Consider the following 15,735-nt stretch of genomic DNA (forward strand, 5'->3'; position numbering starts at 1 on the left):
TGTATCAAAATATGTACAACTAAGAATCTAGTCACGCCGGCCGACGTTGCCCGTGATGCATAAAACTAAGCATACTCCTGCCTGTCCTTCCACCCGGGCTGGAGGTAGCTCCAGTCGCGGTTGAACTTGAAATCCGTCTGGTACTGCCCGTACCGCACCAGCTTCAGCCCGTCCAACTTGGCACCCACGTCGGTCTGCGCCCACAGGCTGACGGCCAGGGTGTTGCGGCCGCGGTTGTTGAGCACGCCCGGTGGCACAGGGAACCGTGTCTGCGGGCCAATGTGCGGGACGTACTTGCCATACTGGTACCCGTTGATCCAGAACATGACGCGTGCCGTCGTTCCCGCGGGCGCGGAGAACTCGATGCCCAGCGGCGCATCCAGGTCCGAGTCGATGTTGAGCGTGAAATCCGTGACGTAGAAGCGGATGCCCGCGCCGGAGAGACCGACGAGCGGGGACTCGGGCTTCCAAGAGGAGCCGGTGGGCACAAAGCCGGGCAGGTGCCAGCCCAGGCGCTCCGGGTAGAGGCCACCCTCGTTCATGGGTCCGCGGACGGGATCGATGTTGGCCTCGCCGCCGGCCGCGCCCGCCAGCTTCCACAGTTTAAAGCCCGTATTGGTGCGTGTGCTGCCGGGTTGCAACTGGGCGCCGAGGATGCCGCGTGGGTTATTGATACCCTGGGCCGTCGAGGCCTGGTCGTGGCCATGGTAGTCGACCACAACCGTGACCACGTTGTTTTTCTCAACCAACGCGGACCGAGGGAACGTGAGAGTCTTGTTGGTTGTCGTTGCCGAAGCGGACCCAACGTCGCCGCCGAGGAACTGTCCATTCACCCAAGCCGACCATCCGAACGCCAAACCGCCGGAGGCCGTGATATTGACCGAGGTGGCGTTGGCGCCGTCAAAGTAACCGCGGTAGATCTTGGCACCCGAGTAGAAGCCATAATCGGAGCTATAGAGCACCGGTAGAGTGACTGGAGCATACGGGCTAGGCGTCGTCGTCTTGTTGCAGACGGTCCATCGGGAATCGTCGTAGTCGGACGCCGCTTCGGGAAGGGCTTCGGCCGCGCGCCAGTTCGACAGCTCGGGGAGGGTCACAGCACGGTCCTCGGCGCCGGGAATCTGAGCAGTGAAGGAACCGTAAGCAGTTTTTGTGGCGGCCAGGCGCAGGCCATTCCAGTCAATGGTTTCGATGGGCTTGTCGCCGACGTAGGCCTCAATCGTTGTAGCCTTGTCGCTGTCACCAGAGACGTGGAGGACGCCGTGAGAGATGCTGGCGCTTCTGACGAGGTAAGGGCCCTGAATAAAGAGCTGCTCGTCAGGCTTCACAGTAGGATTTGACGTTGTCGGGGGCGCCCAGAAACGCCACGCCGACTTTTGCTCAAGCAGGTAGACGAGAGCGCTGTTGGAGAATTTGACCACCGTGGAACCGGCGACCTGCTTCCACGTAAAAGCTGAATGGTTACCGTTTGTCGTCTCCTGCAAGTCCGTATCGCCAAACACCTCAAATGTAAGGTCGCCTGCGTCCTTGAAGGCGAACTCTCCCGTCTGACCCTCTTGGAGGTAGAAAACGAGTACCTCAGTGTCGAAGAGGCCATAGGTGGCAATGTCCGCCGAGGCGTACAGCAGAGTGTGCTTGCCAAAGACGTAATCCGTGACAAGGATCTTGCTTTGGCGACCGTTGAGCACGACGTTCGGGACGGTAACGGATCCGGCTGTCGTGTTGAGGGTGACATCGAACTGGATGGGGGTCATGGACTTGGTGCTGGCTTGCTGCACGACGGTAAAGCCAGCCTGGGTATCGGGATTACGGAGAACCCAGCTAAAGGCCGAGGGTGAAGAGAGCTATGGGCGTTAGCAAGGGTATTATGGAGAGTCCGCGCGACTTACACCGTAGCCAGTTCCGTTCCCAATCATCTCAACCTTGAGCAGATCCGACGAGACTCGGGTGAAGAGTCCGATGAGCTTTGTCTGGAAGAGTTTGGTCCACTGCTCACGAGTCTCGCGGAGAGGGGCGCTGTAGTCGTAACTGGTGTAGACCTGAGGTGCGGCGGCTGCTCTTGTCAGTGTCTGCAGTGCATTTCCTGATTCGTGTAGGACTCACAGTGTCCCCAGTTCGTTCCGCCGTAGCTCATGTAGATGCTCAGCAGGGTCACGCGCTGGCCGATATTGTTCTTGTAGTAAACATCCGCAAAGGCTGGGTCGTGCTCCGAGGCACACTATTCTGCATGTCAGCACGCAGTCCTTCAATATTTCAGAGCACACGCACCTGATCATAGAAAGTCGCGCTTCCCCAATTGGAAAACCAACCGCCCTCAAACTCGGCAAGGTAGCTCGGCTGCGTGAAGGAGTAGTTGGAGAACCACTGAAAGTAGGTCCGGACGACGTTGAAGCCAACCGTCGGGTCGGTGCAGGAGAGGGCGCCTGGGTAGCTGTCGAGGCCGTAGACGTTGACGGCGCCGCCGACGTTGTTGTAGTCTGTGGACCACGACCGGGAACGCATACCCTTTTCGTTGTGCGTCAGCGGGACTACGATGCCGGCGTCGTGGAATGCCTTCTTCAGCTGTTCCATGTAGATGACCGAGGTGTGGTCGGGGGAGTAGACGCTCTCCTGGTACTCGTTCTCGACTTGGTTCAGGATAACGGGCTGGGCTTGTCAGCGGATTGCAGATGAACGGGGACGAAGGCACCTACGCCGCCATTGGTGATTTGGTTCGCGGCGATAATCTTGCCCACTTGCGTGATGAAGGGGAGCCACCCGGCCTGGTACCGCTCGTCAGAGGTTCTGATCTTGCCGAAGCGACCGTCAGAGCCCCAGAGAGCGAGGCCGCCGCCATTGGTTTCGGCCTGGACGTGTCAGCCTCTTGACATGGTCGAATATACTAGGTTCTCACATTGCAGTAGGGGCCGGCTCTGGCAATGACATAGAGCCCAGCCTCTTTGCAGTAGTCGAATAGTCGCTGAATGTTCTTGCCCGCCGTCTCAAAGTCGTAGACGCCCTCGGCAGCCGAGTGGTACGACCAGAAGAAGTAGATGCTGGGAGGTACGGTGAGCGCTCTGAGATGTTGCTTACGTGCGGCCGGTACTCACCTCACGGTGTTGAAGCCATTGGCCTTGAATTTCTGCAGAATATCCTTTTTGTCGAAGGTTTAGTATGTAAAGGGAGGCTCGGCAGGCTGAACTCACGGGCCACAATTCGGGGACGGCTGTGTGGGAGATAAGAGTTAGTTGCGAATCGAGACCTGAGGTTGGAGCTTCTTACGCGTTCTCTGGTAGTGGAATTCGGCAGAGCTGTCATCAGTCAACACCTAGCCCCAGACGCGATTAAAGGGACGACACGAACAGGATGTACGTCCGGGTATCGTTGATGACGAGACTATACTTGTCCCACGACACCACGTCAGTGAGGCCGTTGTCAGTCGCCCAAGCCCCGGATGCAAACAGCCAGATCAAGGCCGTCAAAGCCCGGTGAAAACGCATGACAGCACAACCTTGGCGGGTTCCAGATTCGTAAATGTGCGGATCGAGCGAGAATGGCGTTGCATTCTAGATCTGCTCTGCTGCGAACCACGCGGGAACGAACCGACTGATAAACGATCGTGAGTCCACCACTGTCAATCACAGGTTGCCGGCCATCAATCCCAGTCGCGGAAATGAGGACCGAATGCGACATCACGAAGAGCTGCATGGCTCTCGCCCCAACAGGCGCAGACCACCAGCTCTTGATTCTAGTTTCCAGCAATCAGATGCTCGAGGTCTGGCCGTCATTACTTCATTGCGGGGTATCCCGGTCACCGTTCCTGTACAGACTGCGTGCCTCGCGTGAGAGTAACGCAGGAACCGTAGTGGCCTCGCCCGTATTATCGCGCAATACTTCCGCTGGTCCTTGCAAGTGTAATCAAACTGCAAGCCGCACGCGTCCGGCGCAAGGGAAGATGTCATGTTGAGCTGCCTGTTTGGACCATGGCTCACAAAGAGAAAGAAAAAAAGATGAGAGCTCGGCGTTGCTTTGGCCGAAATATTTGGTCGATTGCGGGGTCGCCCAATGATCAGCTGGAGATCAGAGGGGCGACCCGAGCTTTCCCCCAGATGCTAATGGAAGCGTGCCTGTCAGAATGTGGGAAAGCACGCAGACAAGCTTTTTGGGGCATCACCCCGATGTCTCTCGGCCGGTCCTTCCGGGCAACCCAAGCACCAAGTTCTCACCGTCCATCTCTGTACGTGTGCGTCGCATAAATCTGGACCTGGGCCAGTGAGACTTCTCACCACCCATTGTCGGGCATCATGAGATTTGCTTGAGAATTGCGTTTGATCATGGCACGTGGAGCTGCCCCAAAACTTCCTCCTAAGGTAGGCTCACCTCGGGGAACCATCTTCATTGGACGATGATGAGATCCAGGCAAAAGGCGCTGGCAATCTCTGCATCTGGCTTTGAACTCAACCTCCCGAGTCCATCTTACGAATTGCACAGATTGTATAGCGCCTCTGGAACCATACTGCGATGCCTGCGCCTCGCATCGCCTAGTCGCGACTCTACAAATAAGACATATTCTCAGGCCTCAACAAGCCCTCTGAATACAGTCCGTCGATGGCGGGAGCTTCTCGACTCGAACAAATCGCTCCTTTGTTGAAGCTGCGATCCTCGTGAAAGCAGAAGTCGACAACAATTCGTGTTTGAACGCGCAGTGGCCGTGCAGGAGACGACACAGCATTCAAGCTCTGGTCCAGCTGAAGCGAGAAGAACATGATCCACGACTTCCACGGTGTAGTGCGCACAATTGTGCCCAGTTTCATCTCCAGCCGATTGGCCGAACGAGTGCCTAAAGGAGAGACTGACGGTCTGCAGTGAATAGTCGATGCGCCGGTCGAGCTCATGTCTTCAACTGAAGTCCCATTCCAAGCCAGAATGCAGAAGAGCAGTCTACGAACATAACCGCGAGGTTTCCAAAACGCATGTCGAGAAGCGTGTTCCGCCAGGTCCTGTCAATGATGGTTGGAGGGTCGCAAGGAGACAATCTCTCTACCAGCCATGTCTCTGCTAGGAAAGGAATCCTCTCTGGACACTCGCAAAATGGCCGACGGCATCGTAGATTGTAGGGCGGTGATCTCGCACATGGTCAGTATTGCAGGATTTCTCTGGGTGGCTCACTCAGCGCTGCATCATGCCTAGTCCTTGAGGCAGTCTCGATGAGTACACGCAACATCCCATTCCTCCAGCATCCCATTTATTGCAAATGCGAACGAGCAAGTCTGACCGAGCCCGTCTAGGCACTTCGCTATCAAAATTTGCAAGCTTCACGGAACCATGGCCGCAGTATCAGCTGAATCAGCAGGACAAGATCGCATTTCTGACTCCGGTACCAATCAAGGACGCGTCGCAAAAAGCACCAGAGGCCCGACTCTCTGTATATCATGACGTGCTGAATTCGGGCTGCCGCCTCTCCCAGGCTATATCCAGCCACGGTATACCCCTTCTGGGCCTCGTGATCCCGTTCCGGATTCACGATGAACTCTCATCTCCCCATTCGCACAGCAGCCGGGCGACGCCGTACTCCTACCTCCAAGCAGGGCGGCGTGCAAATGACTCAAGGCATATCTTGGCCGTTGCAAAACCACACCTGGACTGCAAGGCTGCAAGTTGCAACGGCAAGCTAGAACCTGTCAACCACAGCCCTGCATATCCTCCTCCCTGGTTGACTTCACTGGTGAATCGATAGTGCCAAAGCTTCGGCGAACCCCTGGGGGAAGGAGTACAACCTGCACCAGCCTCCTTAACAGCTCTCGCGGGTAATAAAGCAGAAACTTGATGCGAGATGCCCCGTACGTTTTCTTTCCCTCGGGGGAGCAGGGGCTGGTCGTGCCGCCGGCGACGGACCGGGGTAGGCGAAATACAAAGGGAAGCGAAATGTAACGGCAAAGGGATGCACTTTAGCCCCCTTTCCAAGCGATGATGGAACCTGGTAGGCCAATCCCCTTCATCAAATCTTAATATCAACTCCCCGAAGCCGTTGCCATTTTGCTGTATTTGGTCAATTTGCCTCGCCCCAGATTCCCAACCCTGCCACGCAGCACCCTGGGATGCCGCGCGGGAGCCGGAGAATATCCCATACACACGCATATCCGTACGGGAATTGTGCAGCGCCGCAAGAGTAAAGGCGGAAGATGTCGGGCGACGTCCGTCGTGCAACTTCGGCCTCGACCTCGACCTCGATTCTAGAGAAATTCGAATCCCTATGACGAACTTGACCGACTGTGGGGGCCACCGGTGAGTCGCCGGCCTCGAGAGACAGAGCGCATGTGCTCGGTTGCATGCACCAGCCGCGGGCAAACAAGTGCTGGCCGTCCACGATGGTTGTGACCGATGACGAGCCGGCGGCGGTGGCCACAACCGTGCTATGGCGGAGCAGGAGGCACAGACTTGGACAACGTCCCGGCGCCCCGATACAACTGCACTGGCTGGACCTGAACCATCGTGGGATCTATCCGACGGGTCTGCAGGTAACCGCGAGCGATGGCGGGATGAAGTGTTCTTGATCTGCCTGCGCGGTAGTCGACATATGCTTCCGAGCATCACTTGACGACGGCTGCACGGCTGGCATCGAAATAGACACCTATCAGTACGTAATGAGATGTTGCCAGCGCATCCTCTCTCGCGGCCACAGCGTGACCTCGCCTGAATCCCACAATCGGAGAAGTGAAGTCCAACACATATGGCGCCACCTAAAGACTGTCGACCACGTGTAGTTGCATCAATTCGGCCAGACAGCAGCTATCGAAGTAGAAGATGCTTCCGGAATGGGAGACACGAAACAGGAACCGTTAACCGGAAGCTCAGCAAGTCTGGTAGATCCCCACGTGGCGGGCGCGCGCTCCTTGCCATCGTGCCGTTTCAGTTGTTCCTGGACAAAGAAGACGACAGTAGCATCAAGCTACCTATGGTGAGTTGCAACGCTCGCCCGTTGTGCGCGCATGCAAGCCGCAAACGGCCAATGGCCTAGCCAGACTTTGGCCCTTTTTGGGGCGCCGACTAAGACGAAACTCTGGTGCTGGAGCGCCGTGCGAACCTTTTTCTTTTTTTCCAAAATTGGCAACAGAAGGATCGGAGCCGTTGACAAGTGCTGTCGAAAGAGCATGGAGAAGCAGATTTTTTTCTGGCCTCCTTTCTTTTCGTTTCAACCCCGTCAAACATGTGTGCGGGCTGACACGTTGTGGGTGGACCTGGGAGCGGTTCGCAGAAGAGCGGGCGGACGGACGGCAGACGGACGTGGGCGCGCAGTGATGCCATCTCCACCGAGGGTTTAACGTTTTGTCCAAGGTGCGGTCATGGCGGGGATATCCCCTAGAACCCCCAGAATAACACCGAGTCATTGCCAGCAAAAGCCGACTTTTTGTTCACTTGGTTGCCCGAGCTGTGACTGCTTGTGGTTTGTGCAGATGAGCCCCTCTTCTGACAGCGGCTTTTCCAAGCAAGATCCTAGAGTCAACTGCGAATGGGAAGACTCGGCAAGGCGTAACGGCGGGTTCTCGACGAGGTTGCTTCTTCTCGGTGCTGATTACTGCGAAGAAGTTTGAAATCTGGGCCGTACTCCGCAACAAGTGGGATTAATGAGTCTTTGGCGTCCGCTTCCCCTCTTGACGTCGCCGCTCGCGTGGTGGGAACAGCAGGAGCGGGACAAAGTTGATCGGGGCAGAAAAGGACTCAGAATGACAAAGCAACCGGCTAAAGGTACTTTGGCAGGATACATAATTGGTGCGATGCTGTATGTAAGTGGGCAAAAAAAAAAAAAAAAAAAAAAAAGACTGGACCGCACACTCCACCAGAGGTGCGGCAGCGTGAGCCCTAAACGCAGGTACAAGACACATCTGGGCCCGGCATTCTTCGTCTGAACGAGATGCGACGAATGAGATGCGACGGATTTGCTGCGATCCCATGGGGCCGCGGAACGGCGAGCGGTCGCCTCAGCATCGCATCGCAGCACATCGGGACTAGGGTCAGGTACATCCGGTACGTATCGTTGACGAGAACTCTGCATTCGCAGCAAAGCCGACGCAGGGCACAAACTCTGTGCGGGCGTAGGACGGAGACGTTGAGCTCAAGAGACATTGGGCACATTGTGTGTCAGTCAATGGCCATCTTCCGACCCTCCATCGCAAGAGCACCCTTTGTTTGTACCTAGGTATTCGTACGGGGCTGGAGCAGAATTAGACGAGAGACAGAGACTCACCAATGCCGGCCGGCGGCCCAATGGCGAGGCACCAACATGCCAACCACAGGGCCTGTCTCATCTCTAATCCATCTCCCATCGACGTGAGAGATGACGAGCAGCGGGGGAGGCATGGGCTGGGCGTCTCTGATTGGAAAGCGTCGGAGAAAAAGGAAGCAGGAATAGAAGATGTGGAAATGCGCCGTCAGCCCCCAAGAGAGCGCCGGCGTGCGCCCAACAGGCTGGCTGCCGCTGGTGGCCGGGGATTGATCAGCACTGCAACAAGTCTGCAGACAGTACTCCGTACGCAGTGCTCCATGCCATGCTCCGTCCTCACATGAGTAGCCTGTAGGTATGTACTCCGTACTGTAGTATACTCAGTGACTCCGTAGATTCATTCTCCGAGATGAATCTCAGATGCGTTCTTTCGTCATCGGCGCCGCTTCTTCCACTTGTTCCAAGGCCCAAGGAGTTCCAGGCTTCTGGCCGTGGATCTAATTCCCGCAGGCCCCGTCGAGCACGTTGGATCCTGGCGGTCCTCCGGCCTTGTCGCTCGTGTCAGGCCTCGTTGAGCCTTGTCAATGTCGTGCCCTGCCCTGTCGTGCCGTCCTCTCGCTTGCCGGGGAAAACGCAATTTGCAAGCCTGCTGCAGCCTGTGCCTGGCTGGGACAGCGAGGCCCATTCTCGGCCAGGGCAGTGTCGTGGAAAAGTGTGGCCATGTGGAGAGACACGGAGTCAAGGAGTGGAAGCCGTGGTGGACCATGGCCCAAGGCTTCACAAGTCAAGACCCAGGAGTCATTCAGGACTAAGGACAACATGGGGCGAAATTTGGTGGAGAGGAGATGGAAAGTCGTCGAATCAAGGCAGCGGGTTGGTAACAGCGGGAAGGGAGCTGGGGCCCACGGCTGGCATGAGGTGTGTGCGGGAACTTGGCCGGGAAGGCAGGGACGCCTTGGAGTCAGAAAAGACGTTGGAAAGAGCCTGAAAGGTCTTTCCTTGTGAACATCTTGTGTGAGGTACATTCATACCTCAGGCAGTCTACTCCGTATAGTCCATACATCTGCAGGTCGGTACTCCGTTATCTGGTAGGTTGACTGTGGTTGGCAGGAGTAGGCAAGGTAAGGTAGTCGTGTGGCCCTCAGGCAGAGACATGCGCTACGTACTCCGTACCCCTCGCGGCATGGCTAAGGAGATACCTTGAGGTCAGGAGGTAAGGTAGGTACGGAGTATGGCACTGTAGCATCTGCCATTGTTTCAAGGTCTTTTTCGTCCCTTCATTAGAGCCCTCCTTGCTCCTTTTGGACCTTTGGATGGAGAATGGATTCCATTGCGCCGAGAAGAGGTTGAGCATTGATATACACGGGGTGCACTATACACTTGGCTTGCCTCGCATTGGCCTCGTCCTTTTCGGTATCAGCATCTGACCTGGCAACGTTCTCCTTATTCGCACTCGAGACACTCTCCCAAGCTAAGGTACTGTGTAGACAGACTCCCACAGGTGACAGCGCTGAGCGGGGAGGCATCCCATTAATGGCAGGCGTGCGTCATTTTCGTCTTCCGAGATTTCCCAACTCCAGCAGGAGCCGAGAATAGAAAATTTGAGACAGGTCCCTGGCCACTCGCGAGAAGCAGCAGGAGCAGACAGCCAGACACCCCCGGGCTCCTGCCCAGTCATTTGGGTCCGTCGGGAATTAAGGCGGCAGGAAAATCTATCTCGAGGTACTTCCATCCCTGGTGCCTTGCTGCACATCTTCATGTACCCAAGGTACCTCTGATATTGTATCATTTTACGCTTTTTGCACCCATGGAAAACTCTTCGTCGATAGATCGCCTTCCCTGTCTCTGCCATTGCTAAACCTGGTTCTTCTTCTCGTTTTTTGGCGAGTCGTTGTCAAGCCGTTGGTGTCCCGATGGAGGTTAGACAGTTACATTCCAACGACAAAACTAAATAGCGTCTCCCCAGAAAATCTCGAAAATCTCTTTTACCAACTCGGGCAGCCGGGCTGGCCCTCTTTGGGGGCCGAGTCAGTTCGGCCAGGTTCGGAATCTAGATGCGCTCTGCGTCACTGGCAACTGGGCTGGGAGCCTGATACTCCGTAGAGTGTCCCAATCTTCCGTAGGACTCTTCAACCAGAGAAGACCATTTGGCGTAGACAGCTCCAGCTCCAGCTCCAGCTACCAATGTTTATCTGACCGTCTGCACAAGGTCAAAGCCATAGGTAGCGCACCGGGGAAACGGCACAACCGCCCTTTTGTTATGCAAACTTCCCCTCTGCAGAACATGGACCACCCATGCGACCGAGTTCTCTCCGTCGCCTGTTGGTCAAAGCAAGACCCCTCAGGTATCTCTCTCGACCCCTTCTCGCCCCTCTTCGCCCCCTCAGGTACGCCGCCAGCTCTCCACTGAAGGCAGCCGGAAGCCGCTATTCTGTACCTACCTTAGTCTACTATGTACGTAGTAAGGTACGGAGGCAGAGAGACACTCAAGAGGGAACACCCCTCTGTCGAAACATGAGAGCACTGGCTTTTTGCCTCCGCTTTCTCCTGGCACCAGTCAATTGCCATGCCAACGGGTGGGTGAGCTCCCTACCTCTAGCTACTGTGTAAGGGTTGCCTTCACTTTGTTGACACTCGGCGACTCAGCAGTCGAGCAACCAAAGTTTGAACCCCGTCCGACGTCGCAAGTGTCTTGAAGCTATCGCCGACTGCGCATGACGGCCACTTGTCCACGAGGGAAAAGTGTCAGCTTGTCTTGGGTCGGAAGAGCGATTCTGTCTCCCTCTGCTCGCAACCAACCGACAGGGATTCGCGTGTCTCACCCAAAAACAAACAACCAGTCCAAGGAGACGCCACGCATCTCATCGCTAGCCTCGTCGATCATGGCCTTCTGCTTTGGGATAGAAGAAGAGGCACAGCGCCATGGCCCATTGAGGGGCAGAAGTGCCGTAGCTCGCGCCAGGACACCTAATACTGGCCAGAACGGATTTGACGGAACGATTGATAGCTCGTTGTGTTGATTCACGGATGCAAGGGGGCACCTTCAATTGGCAGCTTCGGGCGATGTAGCTTCGGGCGATAGCAAAGAGGACCGGAGATTGTACCTGCACAACCCCCTCACATACGATGCGACCGCAGCTCTCGAGTCCAGCCTTACCCTGCGCCGTCGTCGCCATCTAGTGAGCATCTAGTGCCCATCTCGACACGTCGCTGCGACCATGCCGAAAGCGACACGATGTAAACAAAACTAGCACGGCCCAGAGCCTCACTTGATCAACCACGGGGTCTTTTTCAGCGCCGTCATTTCGCAAACCATGGTGCGAGGCACTCGCCGAGTGGGAACCTCACTTGCGATTGTTCCTGGCAGCCTGGATAGACCCAGATCGTGTCAATCAATGATGGGAAAGGCAAGACGAGCATCGTCGATTGCGCCGGAGCTGGAGCAAAAGCGACATTAGCCGTGCTGGTTAAGAACAACACGGACCAGGGATAACCAGGGAAAAGACGGCTCACGCTCCAACTCTGGGCTTATCGGGGACAGCGACCTATATCAGAAAGGAGATGAGTGACGGCGCTTGGCAAAGAAGACGAGATGCCAAAAACCACGCATTTCGAGACTGGTCTGCTAGGTAGACTGCTACTGCCTCGACATACGCCTTCTGCCAGTCAGCCATTGCGCGCCGAGAGTTTTCTTTTTTTTGGGGCAATCCTACTGTGGCTGACGATGCTTCCCCTCTTGTTTCTTCTTCCAGAAGCCGCCGGGTGGGATGACGGATGGTTCCCCCTCCCTTTCCTCACGCCATTGTCTCTGGACCTTCGTTTTTCCCATGTTTTATATCGCGCTTGTGGCTTGTCTTTTTCATCTAATCGGGGACGGCGCGGCCAATAATCCCCCGCAGCTCCAGTGTCAGCCCTCGCCATCTCATGCTACCATCGGAAACTAAGGTAGCCAGAGCCTCTCGGCCCAAGATTCTTTCGCCTACGGCTACCTACGAGAGTCTACGGGGAGGAATTATCGAGTCTAGCTGGCACAACATGGAGACACAATCGAATCAAAGTGGTCGATTGGAAAGTCGAGTTTGATTGCCACAGGCAGTACGACTTCTGTCGAGGTGCTACAAGTACAAGCAACACAACAAACGACGAGGTCAGAGAGCACATACATAGCCGTCGCATCGTCCGGTCAAGATCTAATTCTCTGACTGGCTCTGTGCACTGGCAGAACAGACACGTACATACAGCGGCAGCGGCAACTGATGAATGGGACGACAGAGCCCTGCATCTCACCTGCTCGTGTCGTGCAGTATTGGTACTTTGTCTACCACCAGTGCAATTCTACGGTCCAGCACATGGGAACGCACGCGCTGAACACACATTGACACGGCACGGCAGCAGCAGCATCAGCACATCACAGATCCCGAATCATCTCGTCACCGCGGGCCTCACTCCCCTGCCGCCGCGGGCTCCCAGTCCTGGTCCCAGACTCCCAGGTCTCCAGTCAGGATCCCAGACCACACCAGACCCGGACTCTGTCCAGTGTCCCAGGAGCGCACGCCCCCGGCACGGACAAGGGTAGCTGCCAGTGTTTCGTTCCGAGCGCTCCACCACGGCATCCCTCCCACATCCTTGTCACTGCCATCCTTCCTTCACTCGATACTTGAGTCTGGGTACGGAGCAGAGACCCAGAGACCAAAGGAAAGGGACGGAAAAAAAAAAAAAAAAGAAGAAGAATCCACCGGCCGAGGTGTGTGCGTAAAGTACGAATAAACTCGCTCGGTCTGCCGTTTGCCCACGCGACGCTGGACTCTACCCTCACCCACACCCCTCCCCCCGACAGGGAATGCCATCTAACCCCCAACCCAGGCACCGCAACGCACCGCACACAAAAACGCGACCACGACCGCCTACCATACTTTATTCGTTTGGTTCCCAGGTTTCGTCCTTCGTCTCCTCTACTTACACCTACACCTCTTCCCTCAACCCCCTTCCGTTCTTTCTCACCAACTACTATTCTCTCGTTAAACCCACGACTTGAACATTCGCTTCACCCAATCCCCATCGACAACATCGGGCCCATTACACCGGCCATCTGGACCATCTCAAGCAACCCGGTTCCATAGTGAAGCCTCGCTGCCCAGTGCTCGGCATCCTATTCGTCAACGCAAACGACAACACCCCATTCTGTACTCGCCCTGGACAGAGAGTTTCTATACGGAGCTCTCCTACAGATCGAACCATCAACAGTGCTCATGTACACGGCTGGTCAACCGCGTCCCAATCTCACGTCGTCTAGTCATAAACTCTGTGGAATCAAGTCGTCGACACGTCACTTACACCCGCCGTCGTCTCACACCAGTAACCCAGCCTCATCGGGGCCCAGTCCTCATCGATTCATCAGTCTTTAGTCTTGACAAGCCGTTTGTTCGCCGTCGAGAACAAACAACCGATCCACCGGTCTCTGGCAGACCCATCTGCAACGCCTCAGCCGAACAGTTCTCCGTGTCAGCGGCGGAGGAAAACCCCAGCTTCATTTTCCGCTCGTATTCGATTCCCACCCGGCTTTGAAAGCCCCAACTTCATCATGGGCCTTCCGCGAGCTCTTCCCGTTGCGGCCGGCGCGCTGGCTCTGATTGCCACCATTACGATTGTCATCATCCACGTCGTCCTCGCCGCTCATATCGCCGATGCGGCGCCTGTGCGCACCTCCTCGATTCTGTCTTCGATTCTGGAAAGCATTCTTTTGGTATTCTTGGGATGGATGTTGTCAACCAACTTGGTTGCCAAGTTTAGGAATTCCTCAAAACGCTTCATCAGCGCCATGTTTGGTGCGAGTGTCCTCGTCTGCACCATGGCCACTGCTGCGTCGGTAGCCACCATGATCTGCCTTAGCAACGCTACGAGGGACCTGGCGGGTACCGTTCTCGGTGCGACCCAGACGAGCTTCCTCATCGCTTCGTCCGTCGCTCTCGGTCTCTGCTTTGCTTGTCAGCTCATCTTCATTGTCATTCACTTCGTCTTGGCCCGCCTCGTTGCCCGCGACGAGTCTGGTTCCATGCACTCGGACGAGGAGTCCCAGAGATCTCCCAACGTCCACATCAAGTCGGTTCCCTACCACCGTACTTCGCCCACCTTTGACGGCAGGAGCCGGTCCACCTCCATGGGCTCGCAAAGTCCACCTCAGTCGAGCAGCGGCCATTCCGCCACCGACACACTGAGCTCGTTCCGCTCCTCGTTGTCCAACGTCGTCCGACCCATTTCCTCCCGAACCCGCCTGCTCCCTCTGCGGGAGAAGCGCAGGGCAGAGTCGATTGACTCGAACCACTACCGCTCGCGATCGAGCAGTGTCAACGAGGATTCGTCCTTTGACTCGTGGGACACGTCTTCGGTCGACATGCAGAGCCGCATGACCGTCCTGGGCACATCCTCTCCCCCCGGCAGGTTTTTGGAAACGATCCCTGCTAGCCCTACAACCAGCCGCAGTCCCAGCCCTGGAACGCCGTTGGACCTGGACCTGGAAGCTCCGCGCACTCGTCGTCGGAGCCGCAGCTACAGCCCCAGCCCCATGGGCACCCTCCGCAACCCTGAGCCTACCTTTACGCTGCAGACTTCTGCCAGCGAGTGCTCTCTGCGTCGTCCCGAGCCCGCCTTTACCATGCAAGGCTCGGCCAGCGAATCTCACATTCACCCCCTATTTCGGTCTGACTCCCCAGACCCGCCGCCGATGGTGACACCCGGCACGGTTGTCACCGCGGCGCCAGACGCCGGCCGCGTCATCTCGGATCGACACAGCGTCCGCCGCATGCGCAGTGGCAGTCTGCCCGGAGGTCCTAGCCCCCTCAGCCGCACCAGCAGTTATGACAACTTTTTCCCCAACGGCCAGCCGCCCGTGAAAGAAGAGAAGGAGGAGCTCCCATCACCCCAAGAGGAGGACGAAACACTCGGTGAGAGACAGATGACGCCCCCGATCCCGGAGTGGATCCTAACCGCCGGAGCCAGGACGAGCCTAAACGGGTACCAAAGTCGGAAGCTCCGCATCGACGGGGACGCCGAGCAAGAGCAATCATGATGAAGGAGGGATGCACCAACGGCAACAAGAGGTGTGTCCAAGGAGAAAACCTGACCCGGCGTGGTCTTCATGAATGTCTAATTGCTATTTTGTCCTCGACAACAATAAGGGAGTACGAACTCGGGCGGTGATACCATATTTGAGGGATTTTATTTTCTTTGTCCAGCGCGGCGTTGTCCTGGGAGGCAGAGTAGGAAAAAAAGATCCAACATCGAGTGGCCAGAGAAGCCGCCGACAAGCTAGGATAGATGGCTACAGTAGCTGAAAACAACTTAACGAGTAACGAAACTTGGTGTCTTTTTGATGAGTGGTCAACGTTTGCTAAAATGATACCGTCTCGTATCGGAATATGGATGATCCCGCGCCGCTACGCATAGCCTTCTCGTTGCGGACCCGGCCGTGCTGTGCACGGACCTCAGTGATGGCCCCAGGCGTTCCTGCAAGTATCCAGGCGGGAGAGAGACACTTT

General features: G+C 56.3%; 7 protein-coding genes across 7 annotated transcripts; 4 read left to right on the top strand and 3 right to left on the bottom strand.

Moving 5' to 3' along the window:
- Positions 1-65: 65 nt before the first annotated feature.
- On the bottom strand, positions 66-3,941 carry CCOS01_15301 (glycosyl hydrolase family 35; the record flags this gene model as incomplete). The annotated part of the gene is made up of 11 exons (XM_060463442.1): positions 66-1,844; positions 1,890-2,053; positions 2,104-2,218; positions 2,269-2,646; positions 2,694-2,846; positions 2,894-3,035; positions 3,090-3,133; positions 3,186-3,205; positions 3,262-3,290; positions 3,343-3,490; positions 3,713-3,941. The coding sequence occupies 11 exons, from the start codon at positions 3,939-3,941 to the stop codon at positions 66-68; spliced, it is 3,201 nt and encodes a 1,066-aa protein (XP_060306045.1).
- Positions 3,942-4,532: 591 nt separating this feature from the next.
- On the bottom strand, positions 4,533-4,973 carry CCOS01_15302 (uncharacterized protein; the record flags this gene model as incomplete). The annotated part of the gene is made up of 1 exon (XM_060463443.1): positions 4,533-4,973. A coding segment is annotated over one exon (441 nt), but the record flags the coding sequence as incomplete, so codon positions are not given.
- Positions 4,974-5,553: 580 nt separating this feature from the next.
- CCOS01_15303 (uncharacterized protein) lies at positions 5,554-6,570 on the bottom strand (the record flags this gene model as incomplete). The annotated part of the gene is made up of 1 exon (XM_060463444.1): positions 5,554-6,570. One exon carries the CDS (start codon positions 6,568-6,570, stop codon positions 5,554-5,556), a length of 1,017 nt encoding a protein of 338 aa, XP_060306047.1.
- A 1,656-nt stretch (positions 6,571-8,226) lies between these two features.
- On the top strand, positions 8,227-9,012 carry CCOS01_15304 (uncharacterized protein; the record flags this gene model as incomplete). The annotated part of the gene is made up of 2 exons (XM_060463445.1): positions 8,227-8,506; positions 8,846-9,012. The coding sequence occupies 2 exons, from the start codon at positions 8,227-8,229 to the stop codon at positions 9,010-9,012; spliced, it is 447 nt and encodes a 148-aa protein (XP_060306048.1).
- A 1,250-nt stretch (positions 9,013-10,262) lies between these two features.
- CCOS01_15305 (uncharacterized protein) lies at positions 10,263-10,610 on the top strand (the record flags this gene model as incomplete). Its single annotated transcript, XM_060463446.1, has 1 exon — positions 10,263-10,610. A coding segment is annotated over one exon (348 nt), but the record flags the coding sequence as incomplete, so codon positions are not given.
- A 1,846-nt stretch (positions 10,611-12,456) lies between these two features.
- CCOS01_15306 (uncharacterized protein) lies at positions 12,457-12,579 on the top strand (the record flags this gene model as incomplete). The annotated part of the gene is made up of 1 exon (XM_060463447.1): positions 12,457-12,579. One exon carries the CDS (start codon positions 12,457-12,459, stop codon positions 12,577-12,579), a length of 123 nt encoding a protein of 40 aa, XP_060306050.1.
- Positions 12,580-13,781: 1,202 nt separating this feature from the next.
- CCOS01_15307 (uncharacterized protein) lies at positions 13,782-15,266 on the top strand (the record flags this gene model as incomplete). Its single annotated transcript, XM_060463448.1, has 1 exon — positions 13,782-15,266. The coding sequence occupies one exon, from the start codon at positions 13,782-13,784 to the stop codon at positions 15,264-15,266; it is 1,485 nt and encodes a 494-aa protein (XP_060306051.1).
- Between the last annotated feature and the right edge of the window lie 469 nt (positions 15,267-15,735).

Source organism: Colletotrichum costaricense (assembly GCF_030867565.1).
Source record: "Colletotrichum costaricense strain IMI 309622 chromosome Unknown Scaffold_23.1, whole genome shotgun sequence".
Classification (NCBI taxonomy): Eukaryota; Fungi; Ascomycota; class Sordariomycetes; order Glomerellales; family Glomerellaceae; genus Colletotrichum; species Colletotrichum costaricense.